The sequence below is a fragment of the Amphiprion ocellaris genome, chromosome 18 (genome assembly GCF_022539595.1).
Source record: "Amphiprion ocellaris isolate individual 3 ecotype Okinawa chromosome 18, ASM2253959v1, whole genome shotgun sequence".
NCBI classification, from domain to species: domain Eukaryota; kingdom Metazoa; phylum Chordata; class Actinopteri; family Pomacentridae; genus Amphiprion; species Amphiprion ocellaris.
The window spans coordinates 8,437,257-8,455,521 of NC_072783.1; the positions used below are offsets into that span (position 1 = coordinate 8,437,257).

At 34.7% G+C, this 18,265-nt stretch overlaps 1 protein-coding gene across 2 annotated transcripts in view; it reads right to left on the reverse strand.

Moving 5' to 3' along the window:
• The window catches only part of grid1b (glutamate receptor, ionotropic, delta 1b), a 693,674-nt gene that overhangs the window by 657,631 nt on the left and 17,778 nt on the right, over positions 1–18,265 (reverse strand). For both annotated transcript variants that reach the window (XM_055004576.1, XM_055004575.1), the window contains exon 2: positions 688–843. In XM_055004576.1, the coding sequence (XP_054860551.1) occupies positions 688–843 (156 nt within the window). The remainder of the gene's footprint in view (positions 1–687; positions 844–18,265) is intronic.

The window sequence follows — 18,265 nt, forward strand, 5'->3', positions numbered from 1 at the left end:
ATATAATAAGGACAAAGTTTCAATAATAAACCACAACAAAAGGCACCAAAACAGGAAGTATTCTGCAAAATGCACCAACAAAATAAGACAAAAACCCTAAAAAAATACCTTGCAGTAAGAGAATATTCATGTTTTTTGGATTATTTAATCAATTTATCACTGCAGCTCCACACAAACGTCCAAATAGCGTCTGAAACGAGACTCTTTAATGGAGAAAATATAGAGCCATAGAATCAATTAATGAGGGATTCATTATTTCTATGACAGACTTTCAAGTGCGCTGGAGAACAATCAGGTAAAATGGCAACACAAATGCCATAATTAGCAAACTTATTAACACAATCAGGACAAATATTCACCCCCAAAGCACCAGATCATGTAATTAAATTAACTTTAAACAAGCAGCGCTTCCATCACTGCAGGGATTCCCACAATCAGCAGCAGCATTTAAACTCATCATTCTGCAGCCCAACACAACCAGGACTCAGTGCTGCCACCTAGTTTCCTCTGCACAGAAGAAACCGAGGCAGAAACACCAGCAGAGACTCCAGCTGCGTTCAGGTACCACCTGGGTCATTAGCCCAGAGGAAGCTCCAGCAGCAGCAACCAAAAGCTCCAGATGAACAATCCAGACTCACCGCAGCCAAACAAAGCCCAGCTCAGCCAAACGGAAACCAGCATCCTTACCTTCCTGCACGGCCTGGAAGGGGTTGTTGGGCTCGATGAGTTTAATGGAGTGCGTGATCTTCTCGCTCTGCAGGATGTCGTCGCTCAGACTGAGGTCCGACACGGCGAGCTGGAAAACCTCGTCGTCCCGCACGGCGTTCTCCTCGAATATCGCACCTGAGAGGGTGGGAAAAGACAGCGAGCAGATCAAACTTTATGCTAAAATTTGCACTGCACGTTGCATGCAGTTTTTAGACCGAAGTTTTAATTTACAGATGTTCCCCAAATGCCTCACATGCATCCGAAAATACCGTTAATGCATGGAGAAGCTTCTAGTCTCCATCAGTTAATTCAACAAAAGACCTAAAATTAGTTCAAAAAGCATAAAATAAGGAGTTCTAATCTCAGATTTACCTACAGTGTGGCATGACTACAGTTTACAGATGTTCCCTAAACGCCTCACATGCATCAAAAACTACAGTACTAAAAACAAACAAAAAAAAAAATCGCACCTGAATGGGTAGAAAACAGTGAACAGATCAGTCAGAGCTCCAGAATAAAGATTCAGCTGTCTGCACGTCATGCTGAAAACCTACATGGCGCATTGCACAAGTTTTTTTAAACTGAAGTTGTAATTTACAGATGTTCCTAAACACCTCACATGCATGAAAAACCTCTACAACAGTTGTGCATAGAGAAGCTTCTAGTCTCCATCAGTTACTGCAAAAAAGACCAAAAATGAGTCTGAAAAGCATAAAATGAGGCATTCTAATTCCAGATTTGCAGTGATTTTATCTAATTATCTACTATTTTTTAATCCACCTTGCATTCTGATTAAGTTTTATATTGATTTAAAGATCGAAAGTGACTTTAAACTTGACAATTGCAAATATTTGAATTAGAAAATGAATCAGTTTTGTTACCAGATGTTTCCTTAAATCAATCCTGTAAACTGTGCACAGGTTTATTAATAGACTTTATTAACATCAATATTAATAAAGACCAGAAATGAATTTGAAAAGCATAAAATGAGACGTTCTAATGTCAGATTTCCCACCTAGACAGAGCTGCTAGTTTTCAGGAGCACCGAGGACTGATGAATTGAAGGATAAATAGCATTCAGCAGCAGATCTAATCAGTTTTCTGAAGCAAAAAGTGGCATCAGATGCTGCAGGATGTTGATTTTAATGCTTGGAAAACTGTAGAAAATGTAAAATTACTTTCACCAAGATGCTTCTCGTCTCCACTCAGGTCATGTGGTGCAAAAATGTAGTTTTAAAGTAAAACAAGTGGTTTTAATGTTACATTTACCACAAAAACAGAGCTGATAGCTGTATTTTGTTGCTTTATCCATTTACTTCCTGGTTTTAAACGACCCCATGATGCTTTCTAGTCACAGGAAGTCCCTTTTAGAGGCACAAACACTTGAGATTCACTTGTTATTTCAGACAGAAGTGATTTTTGAGCAAAGTTTTGACCATCACAGCGTAAAAAAAACATTAGCAGAGAGGCGCAACTAAAAAAAACTAAGATTTAGTGCTTTTTAAATGTTTTTCAATAGTATTTTTAATGTGTTCTACAGAGCTATGCATTAGTAAAGACTGAAAAATGATTAACGAGGATGTAAACTGCAGATTTTTACTTTGAAATAAATGCATTTCTAATAATATTTACAATTAAATGACTCACAGTTGTGCACAGAGATGCTTCTAGTCTCTGCTCAGGTAATGTGGTGCAAAATGAGTTTTAAAGTAAAATAGAAAGAAACATAAGGTGGTTTAATGTTACATTTGCCACAAAACAGATGAGTGATAACTGTATTTTGCTGCTTATCCATTTACTTCCTGCTTTTAAATGACCCTGTAATGCTTTCTCGTCACAGGAAGTCAGTTTTAGAAGTACAAACACTTGAGATTCGTGCGTTATTTCAGCCCGACGTGATTTCTGCGAACAAAGTTTGACCATTACAGCGTAAAAAAAAACCCCATTAGCAGCGAGGTCTGACTGCAAACTGTTTTCTCTCTGGAGTTCCCCGGCCGGCGCGAGATAAATTAAAAGATTACAGAATTACAACATGTCACACTTTGGTTCCAAATGAATGACTCAAATGAAGCACAAAGGCTGAAAAAGAAAAACCACAAAAATTGTCCATTATAGCCGGAGTGGAGAACAAATTAATAAGAAGCAGCAGAATGTTGAGATCAGACAGAAAATACCACCAGAGAGGGTTAATAAACCACAATTACACACAGCAGCCCGGTCAGGTTTGGTGGAAAAGGACCGGCGATCGTACCTGCCATCACCATGGCAACAGCATCATCATCATCATCATCATCATGCTGCTGCAGTCCTTCGTCTCTCATCAGAGCTGTTGAGTCTAACAGGTATAAAATTAGACCGTTTGAAAGCTCACAGGGAGCCGCTGCTGGTTTGTTTGCTACGTTTCACCTTCAGATCGAGTTTACAGAAAAAGAAATGCTTCACAAGGTGTCAGAATGAAACGTTTAACGTCTGAAAAGGACTGAAAAAAGAGAAGCAAACTAAACGAGAAAAAAATGACAAAAGTGAGAAAAAAACTGATAAAAATGAGACACGAAATGGCTAAAATTACATAAAAACAACTAAAGTGAGACAAAAATGGCTAAAAATTACATAAATACACCCAAAATGAGACAAAAAATGACTGAAAACAATTAAAATGAGTAACAAAAAGCCAAAATGAGAAAAAACTATGAAAACGCAAAACTGAATGACTAAATTTACACAAGAATTAAAATGACACGAAAATGATGAAACTCAGAAAAATTACAATGAAAATTAGACAAAATGACTAAAATTACACAAAAACAACTAAAATGAGACACAAAAAAGCCAAATGAGACAAAAAAATGTGAAAATGTGAAAAAAATACACCAAAAAAAAACACTAAATGACTAAAACTGAAATGAGACAAAAATTATGAAAATGAGAAAAATACAATATGAATGAGACACTAAATGAATGAAATTACACAAAAACAACAAAAATGAGACAAGTGATGAAAATTGAAAAAAAAATACAACTAAAATCTAGAAAAAAAAAGCCAAAAATACGCACAATAACACACACTGCTAGAGATAAATGTGAAAACATGCTTCATATTTCTAGGACTACTTTCGTTTCCTTTCCTTTTCTAAAAGTCACTTCTTGGCGTCTCAAACCAGCAGCTCAGCCTCTTCTAGCTTCTCTACATCTGGAGATCCGTCACCATCAGGACTTAATGTTCTCATAAGTCCCAGAATTTACCCAGAAACCAGCAGCAGCTCTGACATTTCAGCTTCCATACATTCATTAATAACTCTGAGCTACACACAACCGATAAAACCTTTAAGGTCGCATTACTGGATGTTTAATAAAAGGAAGCGCTGACCTTTTATTTGCAAACATTCCTTCACTACGTTCAGACTGGGAGATAATTTATTAGAAACTACGACAGAGTTTAGAGTCCCGGAGCTGCAGTTTTATTCAGGATTCAACAGCTTCTCTGATCATAAACTGGACTTATTAATCCGAGAGCAGCTTTATATGGAGGCACACAACAGATTTTACTCTCTGCAGCAGCTACTGGCTGAAAAATATGAAAATATAAGACTTTAAACACAACTCATCATCATGGGATCTCAACTAATAAACAAATAAAAAAATGAACCCTTAAAATAATTCTCCACAGCAAAAATATGTATTTTTACAAATGGAAATGTCCATTTTTACACGTGATAATAAAAAATACTGTATTTAAAAGACCAAAATCTGGATTTTTTTTCTCCAAATTCTGTCTGAAATGACACAAAACCTGCTCAGAATGACCTGAAGCCTGCGTAACACAACTTAAAATGCAGCGAAAATGACAAAAAAATGTTTAGAATGACCTGAAATCTATATAAAACAACTTCAAATGCAGCCAAAATATCACAAATCTTGTCCAAAATGACAATATTACTTAAAATATGTCCAAAAATAACTAAAAATGTGTCTAAAACAACTTAAGATAGTGGCTAGAATGACCAAAAAAATGCCATAATCACATAAAATCTGTCTAAAACCACATAAAATGCAGCAAAAATGACAAAACTTGTTGAAAATTACCTAGAATCTGTTCAAACTCAACTCAAAATATGTATAAAACAACTTAAATAGTGGCCAGAATGACATAAAACCTGAACAAAATGACCTGAAATCTGTATAAAACAACTTAAACTCCAGCCAGAATGACACAAATCTTGTCCAAAGTGACAAAATTAATTAGAGTCTGTTCAAAATCATCCAAAATCTGTCTAAAACAACTAAAACTGTGGTAAGAATGACACAAAACCTGCACAAAATTACCCCGAACCTGTCTAAAACAACATAAAATTAAGCCAAAATGACACTAAAGTTGCCCAAAATGAAAAGGCATCTCCAGAATGACCTGAATTCTGGAAAAAAAAACAACTTAAATCTGCTGCCAAAATGATAAAGCTTGTCAGAACTGACACAAAACCTGCTCAAAGTGACTTCAAATCTGTATAAAACAACTCCAAAACATCACAAATTTTGTCGAAAATGACAAAATTACTTAGAATTTTTCCAAAATAACTGTAAATATGTATAAAACAGCTTAAATAATGGCCAGAATGACCTGCCAAAATTACCTTAAATCTCTCTAAAACTGCCTAAAATGTGGCCAGAATGAAACAAAACTGTCCAAAAAACACAAAACTTGTCCAAAATAACTCCAAATCTGTCTAAAGCAACTTAGTGGGCAGAATGACACTAATCTTGTCCAAACTGTCTTAAAATCTACATAAAACAACTTAAAATGCAGCCACAATGACAAAATGTGTCCAAAATTACTTAGAATCTGTCCAAAATATCTCAAAAGCTGTATGAAAACAACTTAAATAGAGGCCAAAATGCCATAAAACCTGCCCAAAATGACTTAAAATCTGTATAAAACAACTTCAAAAATCACAAAACTTGTCAAAAATGACTAAATTATTTACAATCTGTCCAAAAATTACTAAAAATCTGTCGAAAACAACAAACAGTAGCCAAAATAAATCAAAATCTGCCCAAAATAACTCCAAATGCAGCCAAAATATCACAAATGTTGTCCAAAATGACAGAATTACTGAAAATATGTCTAAAAATTACATAAAATCTGTCTAAAACAACTTAAAATGCAGCCAAAATGACCCAAAACCTGTCCAAAATACCTTAAAAACTGTCCAAAATAATTCAAAATCGGCCAAAAACAACCTAAATAGTGACAGGAATAACACATCTGCCCAAAATGATACAAAATCTGCAAAAAACCACTTAAAATGTAGCCGAAATGACAAAGGCTGTCCAGAATAACTCAACGTCTGTCTAAAACAACTTAATACGTGATCAGAATGACACCATTCAGAGAGCGCAGAAATGTCTTCTTTACGTTAGGAATCTAAACTAAAACATTCCAGTGGAAACAACATTTGCTGCGTCAATAAATTTCTGCTTTAATTTTGAATAAAAACAGCTGAACGTCGTAGTTCTGATTCTAACTGCAGGTAAAAATTGACGTGAATGTTCTGCAGAAAAGTCGTAAACAAGCGAGGAACAGAATCAGGCTGACGTTCTGACAATGACTGGATTATGATGCAGGAGGATAGAAAATCCAATTTCACAGCTGAAACCTGGAATAAGCTGCAGAATAATCCACTGGTGAAGCCATTCAGACTGGTAGGTGTCCCGACAGTGAAGCACGGAGACACAAAAACGGCACAGAAAACCCACAAAACAACCACTAAAACACACAAAAGAAAGACAGGTTCAGAACATCAACCCCTCTATTGCGACAGTGAATGCATAGTCCTGACAGTGAAGCACGGAGAGGCAAAAATGACACAAAAACCACACAACACAACCACGAAAACAACCAAAAGAAACACAATGTGAAGGACAGTTCACTTCTCTACGACCACAGTGAATGTATAGTCCTGCCAGTGAAGCACAGAGAGGCAAAAATGACACAAAAACCACAAAAAATGATCACAAAAACATTCAAAACAAAGAGTTTCATAACATCAACCTCTCTATTATGACAGTGAATGCATAGTCCTGACAGTGAAGCACAGAGATGCAAAAACATACAAAACAACCACAAAAACATCACGTAAAATGACCACAAAAACATAGAAAAGACGCACAGTATGAAGGACGGTTCATAACATCAACCTCTACTACCACAGTGAATGCATAGTCCTGACAGTGAAGCACGGAGATGTAAAAGCGACAAAAAAAACACATAAAACAATGACCAAAACATTACAAAAGAAACAGTGTGAAAGGACAGTTCACCTCTCTACTACCACAGTGAAGGTATAGTCCTGACAGTGAAGCACGGACGCTGCAGTATGATAGAACGGATGCTGCCAAACCGCACATTTAACCCTCGTGTCATCCTGCAGGTCCAAATTGACCCGTTTTAAAGTTTGAAAATGTGGAAAAAAAGATATTTTTTCACAGTGAAACTTCTGATGTCCACATTCTCAACATTTTTGGAAATTTTTGAACATTTTTTGATGGAAAAAATAAAGAAATGTTTTTTTTAAAAAAGTCTCTTAAGAACATTCACAAAAAATCAACCAAAATCCAGCAAATTTGGCTGGATTTTGGTTGATTTTTTTGTGAATGTTCTTAAAGAAAATATTATAAGTTTTACTGATACAAATGTAGTCACTTTAGATATTTTTAGGATTTTTTTGGAAGATTTTTACTTATTTTTTGAAAATATTTACAAGAATTTTGCCAAATTTGAGGGATTTTCTTAAATAAAACTTTTAAGCAATTATTGGGATTTTCTTCCTGAAGGTTTTGCAGATTTTCTGAAATGTGGGGAATTTTTTGCTGAATTTTTAGATTTTTTTTTTAAGACAAGGAAGCAATATTTTTTGGTGCCCGTAAACGAAGACAACAGGAGGGTTAAAAGCTCCTCATCAACAATCTTTAGTTTTCCATCAAGTAATTTGTTCTTTTGCAATATTTAACTATAAAAAAATCTAAATTATTGTATTTAAGTCATCTAAAAATTGAATTGTCCTGCAGATATTCGTTATCTTCTCATGACGATGGTGCACAAAGATGGACGTTCAGTCACACCGACCATCTTTACCGCAGACACGCAAAGAATAAAAACACCTGGGGATGAGTCAGAGTGACAAACTGGGACTTCATGATATTTTAAGAGGAAGTTTAAAGGACGAATCCGCCTCCCTCCACCTTCCGTCACGTCTGGTTACCATGCGGCCGTTAATTGACAGAAAAGGCTGATTTCAGTCGATACAATTATACTGGGGGCCTTCGTCCTTTCATCGCCCTCCTGCAGGAAAATCCATTCCCATTAGGGCCTTTAATCAGCAGCCATAGCAGAGGTGGTATTTATCTTTCAAACTACCCATGTGGCAAATCATTGGCGGCGGCGAGAAGCCCGGGGGAGTTGGAACACGTGTAGCTTATTATCAACGGTAGGTTTCTGCAGGATTCCCACAGAGAGGAGCTGACCTGCACAACAAACACTGCACTGTAAAAAAAAAATCGTTTTTACGGTAAAATTCCGGCAGCTGTGGTTGCCAGAATGCTACCGTAAAATTATGGTAAAACATTTTCTACATTTACGGTGAAGAAATGTATTGATGCCATTGATTTTAGGGTTAAAAGACATGCTTCAGTCCATATTTTATGGTGAAAAAAGTTTTAACCTTTAAAAATTTTAAAACTTAGATGAAAATAGCATATAAAATAAAAAGTGTGTAACTTGTTAAAAATATTACAGCACAATTAATGTATTTACCATTTAATATATGTATTTTTTAGCAAAAATTGCGGTTAAAGCTGTCATAAATATTAAACCATATCTTCATTATTAACACAAAAGTGCATCAATTTGATTGGTAAACTGTATTTTTTTACATGTAATAAATGCAGAAATTGCCCTGTTACTTTTCATAAATATTAGATCATGTTTCCGTTACCAGGACAACAACATGTACATTTAACTGGTGAAAACTGTATTCTTTTCGAGAATAAAATGCAAAAATTACAGTATTGTTATACATATTATTTTCCATTAAAAACTGTGCTGGAGTCAGGAAATGTATGTTTTCAAGAGAAAAAAAATCTAAAAACCACAATTTTCTCTTGATTATTTGTTTTTTTAACAAATGGTAATTCATTCTCCTACAATGTTTGAAAATAAAATTTCACTTTTTTTAATGTATTTAAATCAACAAAATATACCCTTAGTTTACAGATATTTGATGTTATTTAAACAAAAAAATTATGTATGCTAAGGATTTACAATTGGTAAATCAGTTTTAAATCTATTTTATAGATTTTCCTTGTTTTGTTAAATTACACATAATTTAAAAAAATATTAATACTAATTTGAATATTAAGGGTTTTTTTTAGTAATGGTAATTTATTCTCAGTGTATGAACATAAAATTTCAATTTTTTTACTGTATTTAAATCAACAAAAAATTTGCTTAATTTACAGATATTTGATGTTATTTAAATTAAAAGTTTTGTATGTTAAGGATTAAAAACTGACAAATCAATTTCACACTGTTATTTTACTGATTTTCCTTGTTTTGTTAAATTACACACACATTTTTAAAAAACTATTAACATTAATTTTAATGTTAATTCTGTTTTTTAATAGAAATGGTAAGTCATTCTGCTAAAGTGTTTGAACATAAAATTTCACTACTTTTACTTTATTTAAATCAACAAAAAATATACTTTGTTTACAGATATTTGATGTCATTTAAATGAAAAATTATATATGTTGAGGATTTAAAATTGGCAAATCAATTATGTAATGTCTTACTGATTTCCCTTGTTTTGTTTAATTAGAGAATTTAGAACTATTAATATCAATTTTAATGTAAAGTGTTTATTTTATTTTTTTAAAATGCTATTTTACTCTCTTACGATGTTTGAACATAAAATTACACTATTTTTTACTGTATTTTAATCAGCTAAAATATTGTTATTTCACAGATATTTGACATTATTAGGGTTGAATAATAGTCAGTATTTTTTTCACCTTTTTGGACACTTTCCCTGTTCTGTTAAATTGCATATGTAATATGGAATATTCATGTGTAAATTCACACAAAAATTTACTTACACATTGACTGTTAAAAAAAATATAATAAGGTGTTAAAAATAACGTGTATTAAGGATTGGAAAATGGTTTGTAACAAACAATAACAATAAATGAAAATATATAAAATAAATGAGTGTGTATTATTACTTTTACAGATTTTTTCAGTTTTGGTCATAGAATGAAAACAAAATGTAAACGTGATTCTACATTAATTTGATATTGAACATTGGCTGCAAATTTTAGGAGAAATAATAAGAAATTATGAAATCTGGCCTGTCAACAAGAGACTGGACCAAAACAGGAGAAGCATTCTCAACTTATTCACCCGAATCAGCTTTAATTTAAGTAAATGTGAGAATAAGCAGAAGTTAAATGTGACCTAAAGACATAAAACATATTACAGAAGTGAATGAATCCACCTAAATACCAAATTATTTCAAACTGCTTCAACTCACAATAGCTGCTTTACCTCGAAGTCAAACATTACAGTGCTTCCTCTTAAAAAAAAAAAACACTTTATGAAGTCTATAGTGAAATTTCAGGCCCCAAAGTTTAAACTCAAAACAACAAAATTGAATCCAGCTGTAATTTACACTGAACCAAACAGCATGAACTAAAATTAGCTGTGGAAATAGGTTAAATTTGGGTAAATATGCCTCAAATATTGTTCTGAAGTAGGTTCAATTGTGTCCAAAAAGCCTTAAAATTGGTCTATGATTATGTTAAAAATTGTCCAGAATGACTCGAAAGTGGTCAAATACAGCAAAAACGCTATAGAACAGTTTGAAGGTCGTCAAAAACTACTTAAGTTAGAAAATCTTTCATCACTGAAACTGAACTGAGTCCAGGTGTGATTTCTAATCAGAAGCAAGTTAAATAATGTCCAGAAAGCTTTAAAATTGGTCCATAATTAGTTTTTAAAAAATGTTCAGAATGACTCAAAAATGCTCAAATATAACAAAAAACTTACTCTAGGTTTTTTCAGAATGGTCTAAAAATTGTTCAGAATGTCCAACAGAACTCAAATTGTCTTTAAAATGGCACAGAAATTGTCAAAAAAATAACAAAAACATGCCAACAGTTATTCATATATTGCCTAAAATTACCCCAGATTTGTTCAGAATGGCTTGAAAGTTGTCCAGAATTACTCAAGTTAGGTAATCTGTGATCACTATAACTGACCCGAGTCCATCTGTGGTCGTTCTAACTGCGTGAACATGGTTCTAAAATGAGCCGTGAACTTTCTCAGTCTTATGGACTGTGTCTATCTATGTCTGCAACATGGCTCCACATGGAAAAGAACTGAACAGAGAAACTGAAAAATCTGACTGAGACCTCACAAAGATGGAAATAGATCCAGGAGCATCAACTAAAATCAGTGAACCACAGTGTCAGCAGTAATCAGGATGTAAAGGAGGAGCCACAGGACCATTAATCACTTCAGAACATCAACTTCTGTGGACGGAGGACAAGAAAAACACCTGGTTACTGCTCAGAACTAAACTTCCAGGTGAAAATCTGCTGAAGAACATGAAATAAAGCCAGCATGTTTGGTGTGAAGCAGCCTCGGACTACCACAGTGAATGCACAGTCCTGACAGTGAAGCACGGAGATGTAAAAGCAGCACACAAAACAACCAAAAAAATCCCATACAAAACAGACAGAGTGTGAAGGACAGTTTATAACATCAACCTCTCTATCACCACAGTGAATGCATAGTCCTGACAGTGAAGAACAGAGATTCATTATTCAGGTTTTCATCCACTTTTCTGCAGAATTATTCTCCTTTCAGACCCTGGTTGTAAATAATTACTGAAGTTGGTACAATTCTAAACACTTGATTTTCCCTCCAACGTTTGCAAACACAAATAATTTACACATGAAACACTAAAAAAGATGTTGAAATGTTTAGTTTTTATGAAATAAATTGAAAAAGATGCAGGAATTTTCACCAAATGCAGTTTGGAAAGACTTAATTATCTATTTTCTATCATGCAGAACTTTTAAAATGATCTCTAAAAAGGGACATTTGGAACTTTTCTCAAGCCAGTGTGTTTGGTGTGAAGTAGGCCAGGACTACCACAGTGAATGCACAGTCCTGACAGTGAAGCACGGAGATGGGAAAATGACACAAAAGCCACACAAAATGATCACAAAAACACACAAAAGGAACAAAATATGAAGAATAGTTCATTACATCAACCTCTCAGCTACCACAGTGAATGCATGGTCCTGACAGTGAAGCACGGAGGCTGCAGTATGATAGAACAGATGCTGCCAAACCTGTACATATACAAGGTCCTCGCCGACAATCTGTAGTTTCCCTTAAAGTAATTTGTTCTGTTACAACACCACAATATTCCACCATAAATGTAACACTCTTGTGGCACAGTTCCTGCAAGATTTTTACAGTTATTGGTGATTTTCTATAGTTTTTTAAGAGTGTAGCATGAAATCTAAACTGCTAGTTTACAGAATAAACATAAAAGCTCCAAACATAATGTTGCACAATAAATAGTGTGATAATGTTGCACCAGTAGAGATAGATATTGCACTGTTTTGATTTTACATGAGAGCAAAACCCTACTGTTCTACTTAGAAGTAATCTGATTACTTTAAGGCACCACAGTTTAGAATAATCTCTTATTTAATGGCTATTTGCATTCTGTAGCTGGTCTGCATCAGTTACGGTAAAAGAAAAAGAAATTCATGGCGTTATTCTGGTTCTGCGCCAGAATAAAGTGAAATGAAAAATGCGGAGGTTTAAAATGTTGCAAAACACAAAGTACTACAAAAACAACAACAGCAGCGAGATGATTTATGGCGAGCAGGATTTTGGACGGCGTTATCCTGAAAGTGCAGATGAAGAAGCAGCGACTACAGCGGAGCTATTATCATAATTAAACATCAACATAAGTGAAGCTGCAGCTCCGTGACCCGCCGCTGTCCTGCCAAAAATTGATCCTCTGCTAAAATCTGACTGGGTGCTTCACAGTAAAGATGAATTTATAAACGTCTACAGCTGCTTTTATCTAAATAAAACAGTCAGAACATGCAAATGTACATCATTTTATATCTGTGTTTGTGAAACTTTAACATTGCCTTCGTTTAAAGTGTAATTTTTACCAGTGTTTCAACTATGATGTGTCTTGTCCTTGTTTAGAGAGCAAATAGCATGATTCAAGTATGGATTTTATATATGAAATGAAGAAATTCTGTCTTTTCCAATCATCCCACAAGCTGTAATCACAGTGTAGGTGTTGCATTCATTATAAATGTTCAAGAGGACTTGAAATTTGTCCAAAATGGTTCTAGATTTGTCTAACTGTCTTTAAAGCCGTCCAGAATGACTCAGAATTATCCAAACTGACTTGAAACACATCCAAAATAGTTGAAAATGTGTCCAAAATGAAATGAAACTGGTCCAGAATTACTAAAAATTATCAAAAATTACTTAAAATGATTCAAAACTTTCAATACTTTCTCAAAACCTCACCAAAATGAGTAAACAATTGTCCAAAATGACTCGCAACCATTCCAAAATGAATAAAAAACACCTAAAATTACTTAAAATGTGTCTAATATAGCTCAAAATTATCAGCACAGTGAGGAAATCAGCCATCCATCCATCCATCCATCCATCATCTATACACCGCTTAATCCTCACTAGGGTCATGGGGGGGCTGGAGTCTATCCCAGCTGACTCGGGCGAAGGCAGGGGACACCCTAGACAGGTCGCCAGTCTGTCACAGGGCTACATACAGAGACAAACAAGCACTCTCACATTCACACCTACGGGCAATTTAGAATAATCAATTAACCTCAGCATATTTTTGGACTGTGGGAGGAAGCCGGAGTACCCGGAGAAAACCCACGCATGCACAGGGAGAACATGCAAACTCCATGCAGAAAGATCCCGGGAAAGCCGGGACGTGAACCAGGGACCTTCTTGCTGCAAGGCGAAAGAGCTAACCACTACGCCACTGTGCAGCCCAGAAATCAGCCAAAATGACTAAAACATTGTTCAAAATAACTTAAAACTGGTCTAAAATTACTTAGAACTCTACACAATGTCTTGATACCTGAACAAAATTATTTAAAAATCATCCAAAATGACTAAAAATGGTCAAAAATTATTTGAAATCTGTCCAAAAATCAAAAAATTGCCCAAAATGACATGAAACTTGTTCAGAATGACTCAAAATGTGCCCAGTATGGCTCAAGCTTGTCCATAATGTCTTGATAATCACCAAAATTAGTTCAAAAATTTGCCCACAATTACTTGAAACTCGTCCAAAATGAATGAAAATGTGTCCAATATGACTCAGAATTCCCCACAATGTTTTGATAGATCACCAAAATTAGTAAAAAACAATCAAAAATGACTATAAAGGGTCCAAAAAATGACTTTAAATTGCCCGAAACAATTTAGAACTTGTCGAAAACGAGTAAAGGTTGTCCAGAATGACTTGAAATATGTCCTGAATCAATAAAAATGGCCCAAAATGACTTCATGCTTCTCCTAAATGACTTAAAATCATCCAACATGACTTAACATTGTCAATACTATCTTAAAACCTCACCAGAATTAGTAAAGATGATCCAAAATGACTAAAAATGGTACAGAATGATGTAAAACTTTTCCAAAAAGAATAAAAGTTGTCCAAAATGACTGAAAACGTGTCCAGTAGGAATCAAAATTTCCCACGTCTTGATACATCAAAGATTAGTAAAAACAATCCAAAAATTGTTAGAAAATTATCTAAGATGACCTCAGAATTCCCCACAGTGTCCTAAAACCCCACCAAAATATGGTAAAAACTCTCCAAAATGACTAAGAAAAAGTCTAGAATCACTCAAAATTCTCCACAATGTCTTGAAACCTCACCACAAATGGTACAAATTGTCCAAAATTACTTTAAAATGTTGTTGGAACTTGTTTAAAATGAATAAAAGTGGTCCCAAATGTTTGTGACAGTCGATTAGTGTTATTCTGTTCTGGTCTAACTCCATTTGTGAGTCAATAATTCATTGGATTTTATGCTCCTGGTCACTGCCATCAATCTTTTTACTCATTTTCTCAGTTAGATGGTTATAATGTCAGTTCAAAAAGAGTAAAGGTTGTCCTGAATGACTTGAAATCTGTCCTGAATCAATAAAAATGGTCCAAAATGACTTAAAATGCATTCAGTATGACTTAAAACCTTGTCAGAATTAGTAAAGATGTTCCAAACGGACTAAAAATGGCCCAAATGACTTAAAATTATCCACACATTCTTGATGCTTCACCAAAATGACTAGCAGTGGTGCAAAATGAGTTACAACTTGTCCAAAAAGAATAAAAGTTGTCCGGAATGACTCAAAATGTGTCCAATATGACTCAAAACTCACTACGTCTTGATACATCACCAAAGTTCATAAGAACAATCCGAAATGACTAGAAATGGTCCAAAATTGATAAAAATATTGTCTAAGATGACCTCAAAATTCTCCACAAAGTCTTAACACTTTGCCAAAAATGGCAAAACAAAACAAAAAGCGGTTCAAAAGGACTTAAAAAGAACTAAAAATTTCTTAAAATTGTCCTTGAAACTTGTTTAAAATGAGTAAAAATTGTCATAAATGGTCAAAAATGACTAGAAAATTGTCTGTGACCTAAAATTCTTCACAATGTCTTGAAACCTTGCCAGAAATAGTACACACTGTCCAGAATTACTTTAAAATGTTGTTGGAACTTGTTTAAAATCAGTAAAAATGGTCCCAAATGTTTGTGTCAGTCAACTAGTTATTCTGTTCTGGTCTAATTCCATTTGTGAGTCAATAATTCATTGGATTTTATGTTCCTGGTCACTGCCATCAGTCTTGTTACTCATTTTCTCAGAGTTAAATGGTTCTAATGTGGGTCAAACAAAGCCAAGACGTACTGATAACCTCTCTGATGGACTACGCTCACTATCTGGCAGGAAGAGAATCCACCAACCACCTGATTCGCCATTTATTCACCACTCCGTACGAACAGAAAATATGAACTCGACCGGCTTTCCCTGATAATCATCAGCACGGACACTCGATGCGTCTGCAGATAATAAGATCCACTGCAGCCGAAGGATCCGTTAAACAGCAGCGCCTCCATATCGGAAATCAAACCGGAGAGCAGCTGAAACTTTAAATTAAGAGAAGAGGGAAGAGGCGGCCGACAGGAATCTAATCTGAGCATGTAGGGAGCAAATGTTGTGCAGCTTCGGTATCTGCTGCTGAGATAATTAGGACACGACAGAATTAAAACATGCAGAGACTCTTGGTTCAAGTTCGCAGCTTCTAGAGTTCATTAAAGTGTTGGTGTGAGTTTGGTTGGATAAAGATCCTGAACAAAGACATTAAAAAGCTCTCAAGATGCATTTAAAGTGAAAAAAGAAGCATTAAAATCAGAGAAATGTGAGGTTTTGAACAGAAAAGTTGCTTGATAGTTGATTTTCCTTCCAACGTTTACAAAAATCCAAATAATTTACATGCGAAACACTAAAAAAAGACATTGAAATATTTTTTCTACAATAAACTGGAAAAAATGCAGGAATTTTCACCAGATGCTATTTGGAAAGACTTAATTGTCAATTCCCTATGCAACAAAACTTTTAAAATGATCTCTAAAAGGGACGATTGGAACTTTTCTCAGTGATAAAGGCCTTTACTTTTGCTGAAGAACATGAAATAAAGCCAGTATGTTATGTGTGGTGTGAACCTGGTCAGGACTACCACAGTGAATGCATAGTCCTGCCAGTGAAGCACGGACTCATTAAAATCAAATTAGCTAGAATATCTCCATATAATCAGTTTGTTTTTGCAACCAAATATTCTTTTTACTCATGTTTTGTTGCACACATTTGGAGTCTGCAAGTCGACAAACTCTACGCCTCGTAAATAAAACTCCCAGAAACCTTAAATCCGAGTGAAAGATGCTCATCAGACAGACTCTTAGTAGATTAATGACAGAAAATAAGAACGGAGTGAGTTTTTGTTGCAGCGAACAGTTTTGCGCAACACAATGATTCTATCCTGGTTTAATTCACAACAGAGTTAAATCAGGACAGAATAACACAAACCAACTGACACAAGTCATTTTGGACATTTAAATAGGACATTTGTAACTGATTTTAAACTAACTTGGCATCTCTAGTCATTTCAGATGATTTTTAGTCACTCTGGACAGCTTTCAAAACATTTTGGATGCGTTGCAGAACATTTTTTACTCATTTTTGGACAGTTTTTTTACCAATTTTGGTGAAGTTTCAAGACATTGTAGACATTTCTGGACGCAGCTGGAGTCATTCTGGACAAGGTTTTAAATGTTTTGGACATTTCTTAAGTCATTTAGGAAAGTATTCAAGTCATGTTGTACAATTCTGGAGACGTTTAATGTCATTCTGGAAAATTCAGACTCATTTTGGTGACGCTTCAAGACAATGTCGACTGTGTTGAGTCATATTGGACACATTTCAATACATTTTGGACAAATTTGAGTAATTTTGGCCAGATTTTGGCAATTTTTTTCCAACAATCTTAAAGAATTTTGACCAAGTTTTACTCATTTAAAAAAAAAATAAAATTACAACCTTGTCTTGTCAAACTCTCCACACATCAGATTCTACTGACGTTAGAGCCTCAACAGTTGGAGAAATATTGACCAAAGACTGGATTTTAGTAGAAATATGGATCCATCTACATACGTAGAGGAACTTTATGGGGACACAACACCACTGTAGTTGGAATATCCTGCATTTTCTTCCATTTTCTAGGTCCAATAATTATTCATTATTGTCATTTTGGACAGTTTTTAGTCATCTTGATCAATTTTTGAGTCATTTTGGATGAATTCCAAGTTACCTGGGACACTTTCTAGTCATGTCTGGACATTTTTTCAGTCAGAGTAGCAACAAACTGGAACCTTGTCTTACCACACATTAGATTCTACCGATATTAGAGCCTCAACAGTTGGTGAAATGTTGACCTAAGATTGTATTTTAGTAGAAATATGGATCCATCTATAGATATACACTTACAGCAACTTTCTGGGGACACACGACCAGCTTAATTAGAAAATTCTGCACTTTCTTCCATGTTTAAAGTCCAATCATTGTTCATTATTGTCATTCTGCACAGTTCTTAGTCATTCTGGACAATTTTATGTCACTTTGGACAAATTCAATCACAAATTTCAAGGTTTTTGGATGAAGGTCAGCTCAATTTAGACAACCTCAATCATTTTGGACAAGGTTTAGGTTGTTTTGGACATTTTAGACAGGTTTTGAAGGTCTTTTAAATTTGTTTTTGGGAAGTTTCAAGTCATTTCAGACCATTTGTGTTCATTCTGGTGAGGTTTCAGAACTTTATGAACAAATTGTTCACCATTTTGGACAATCTTTACCAATTTTTT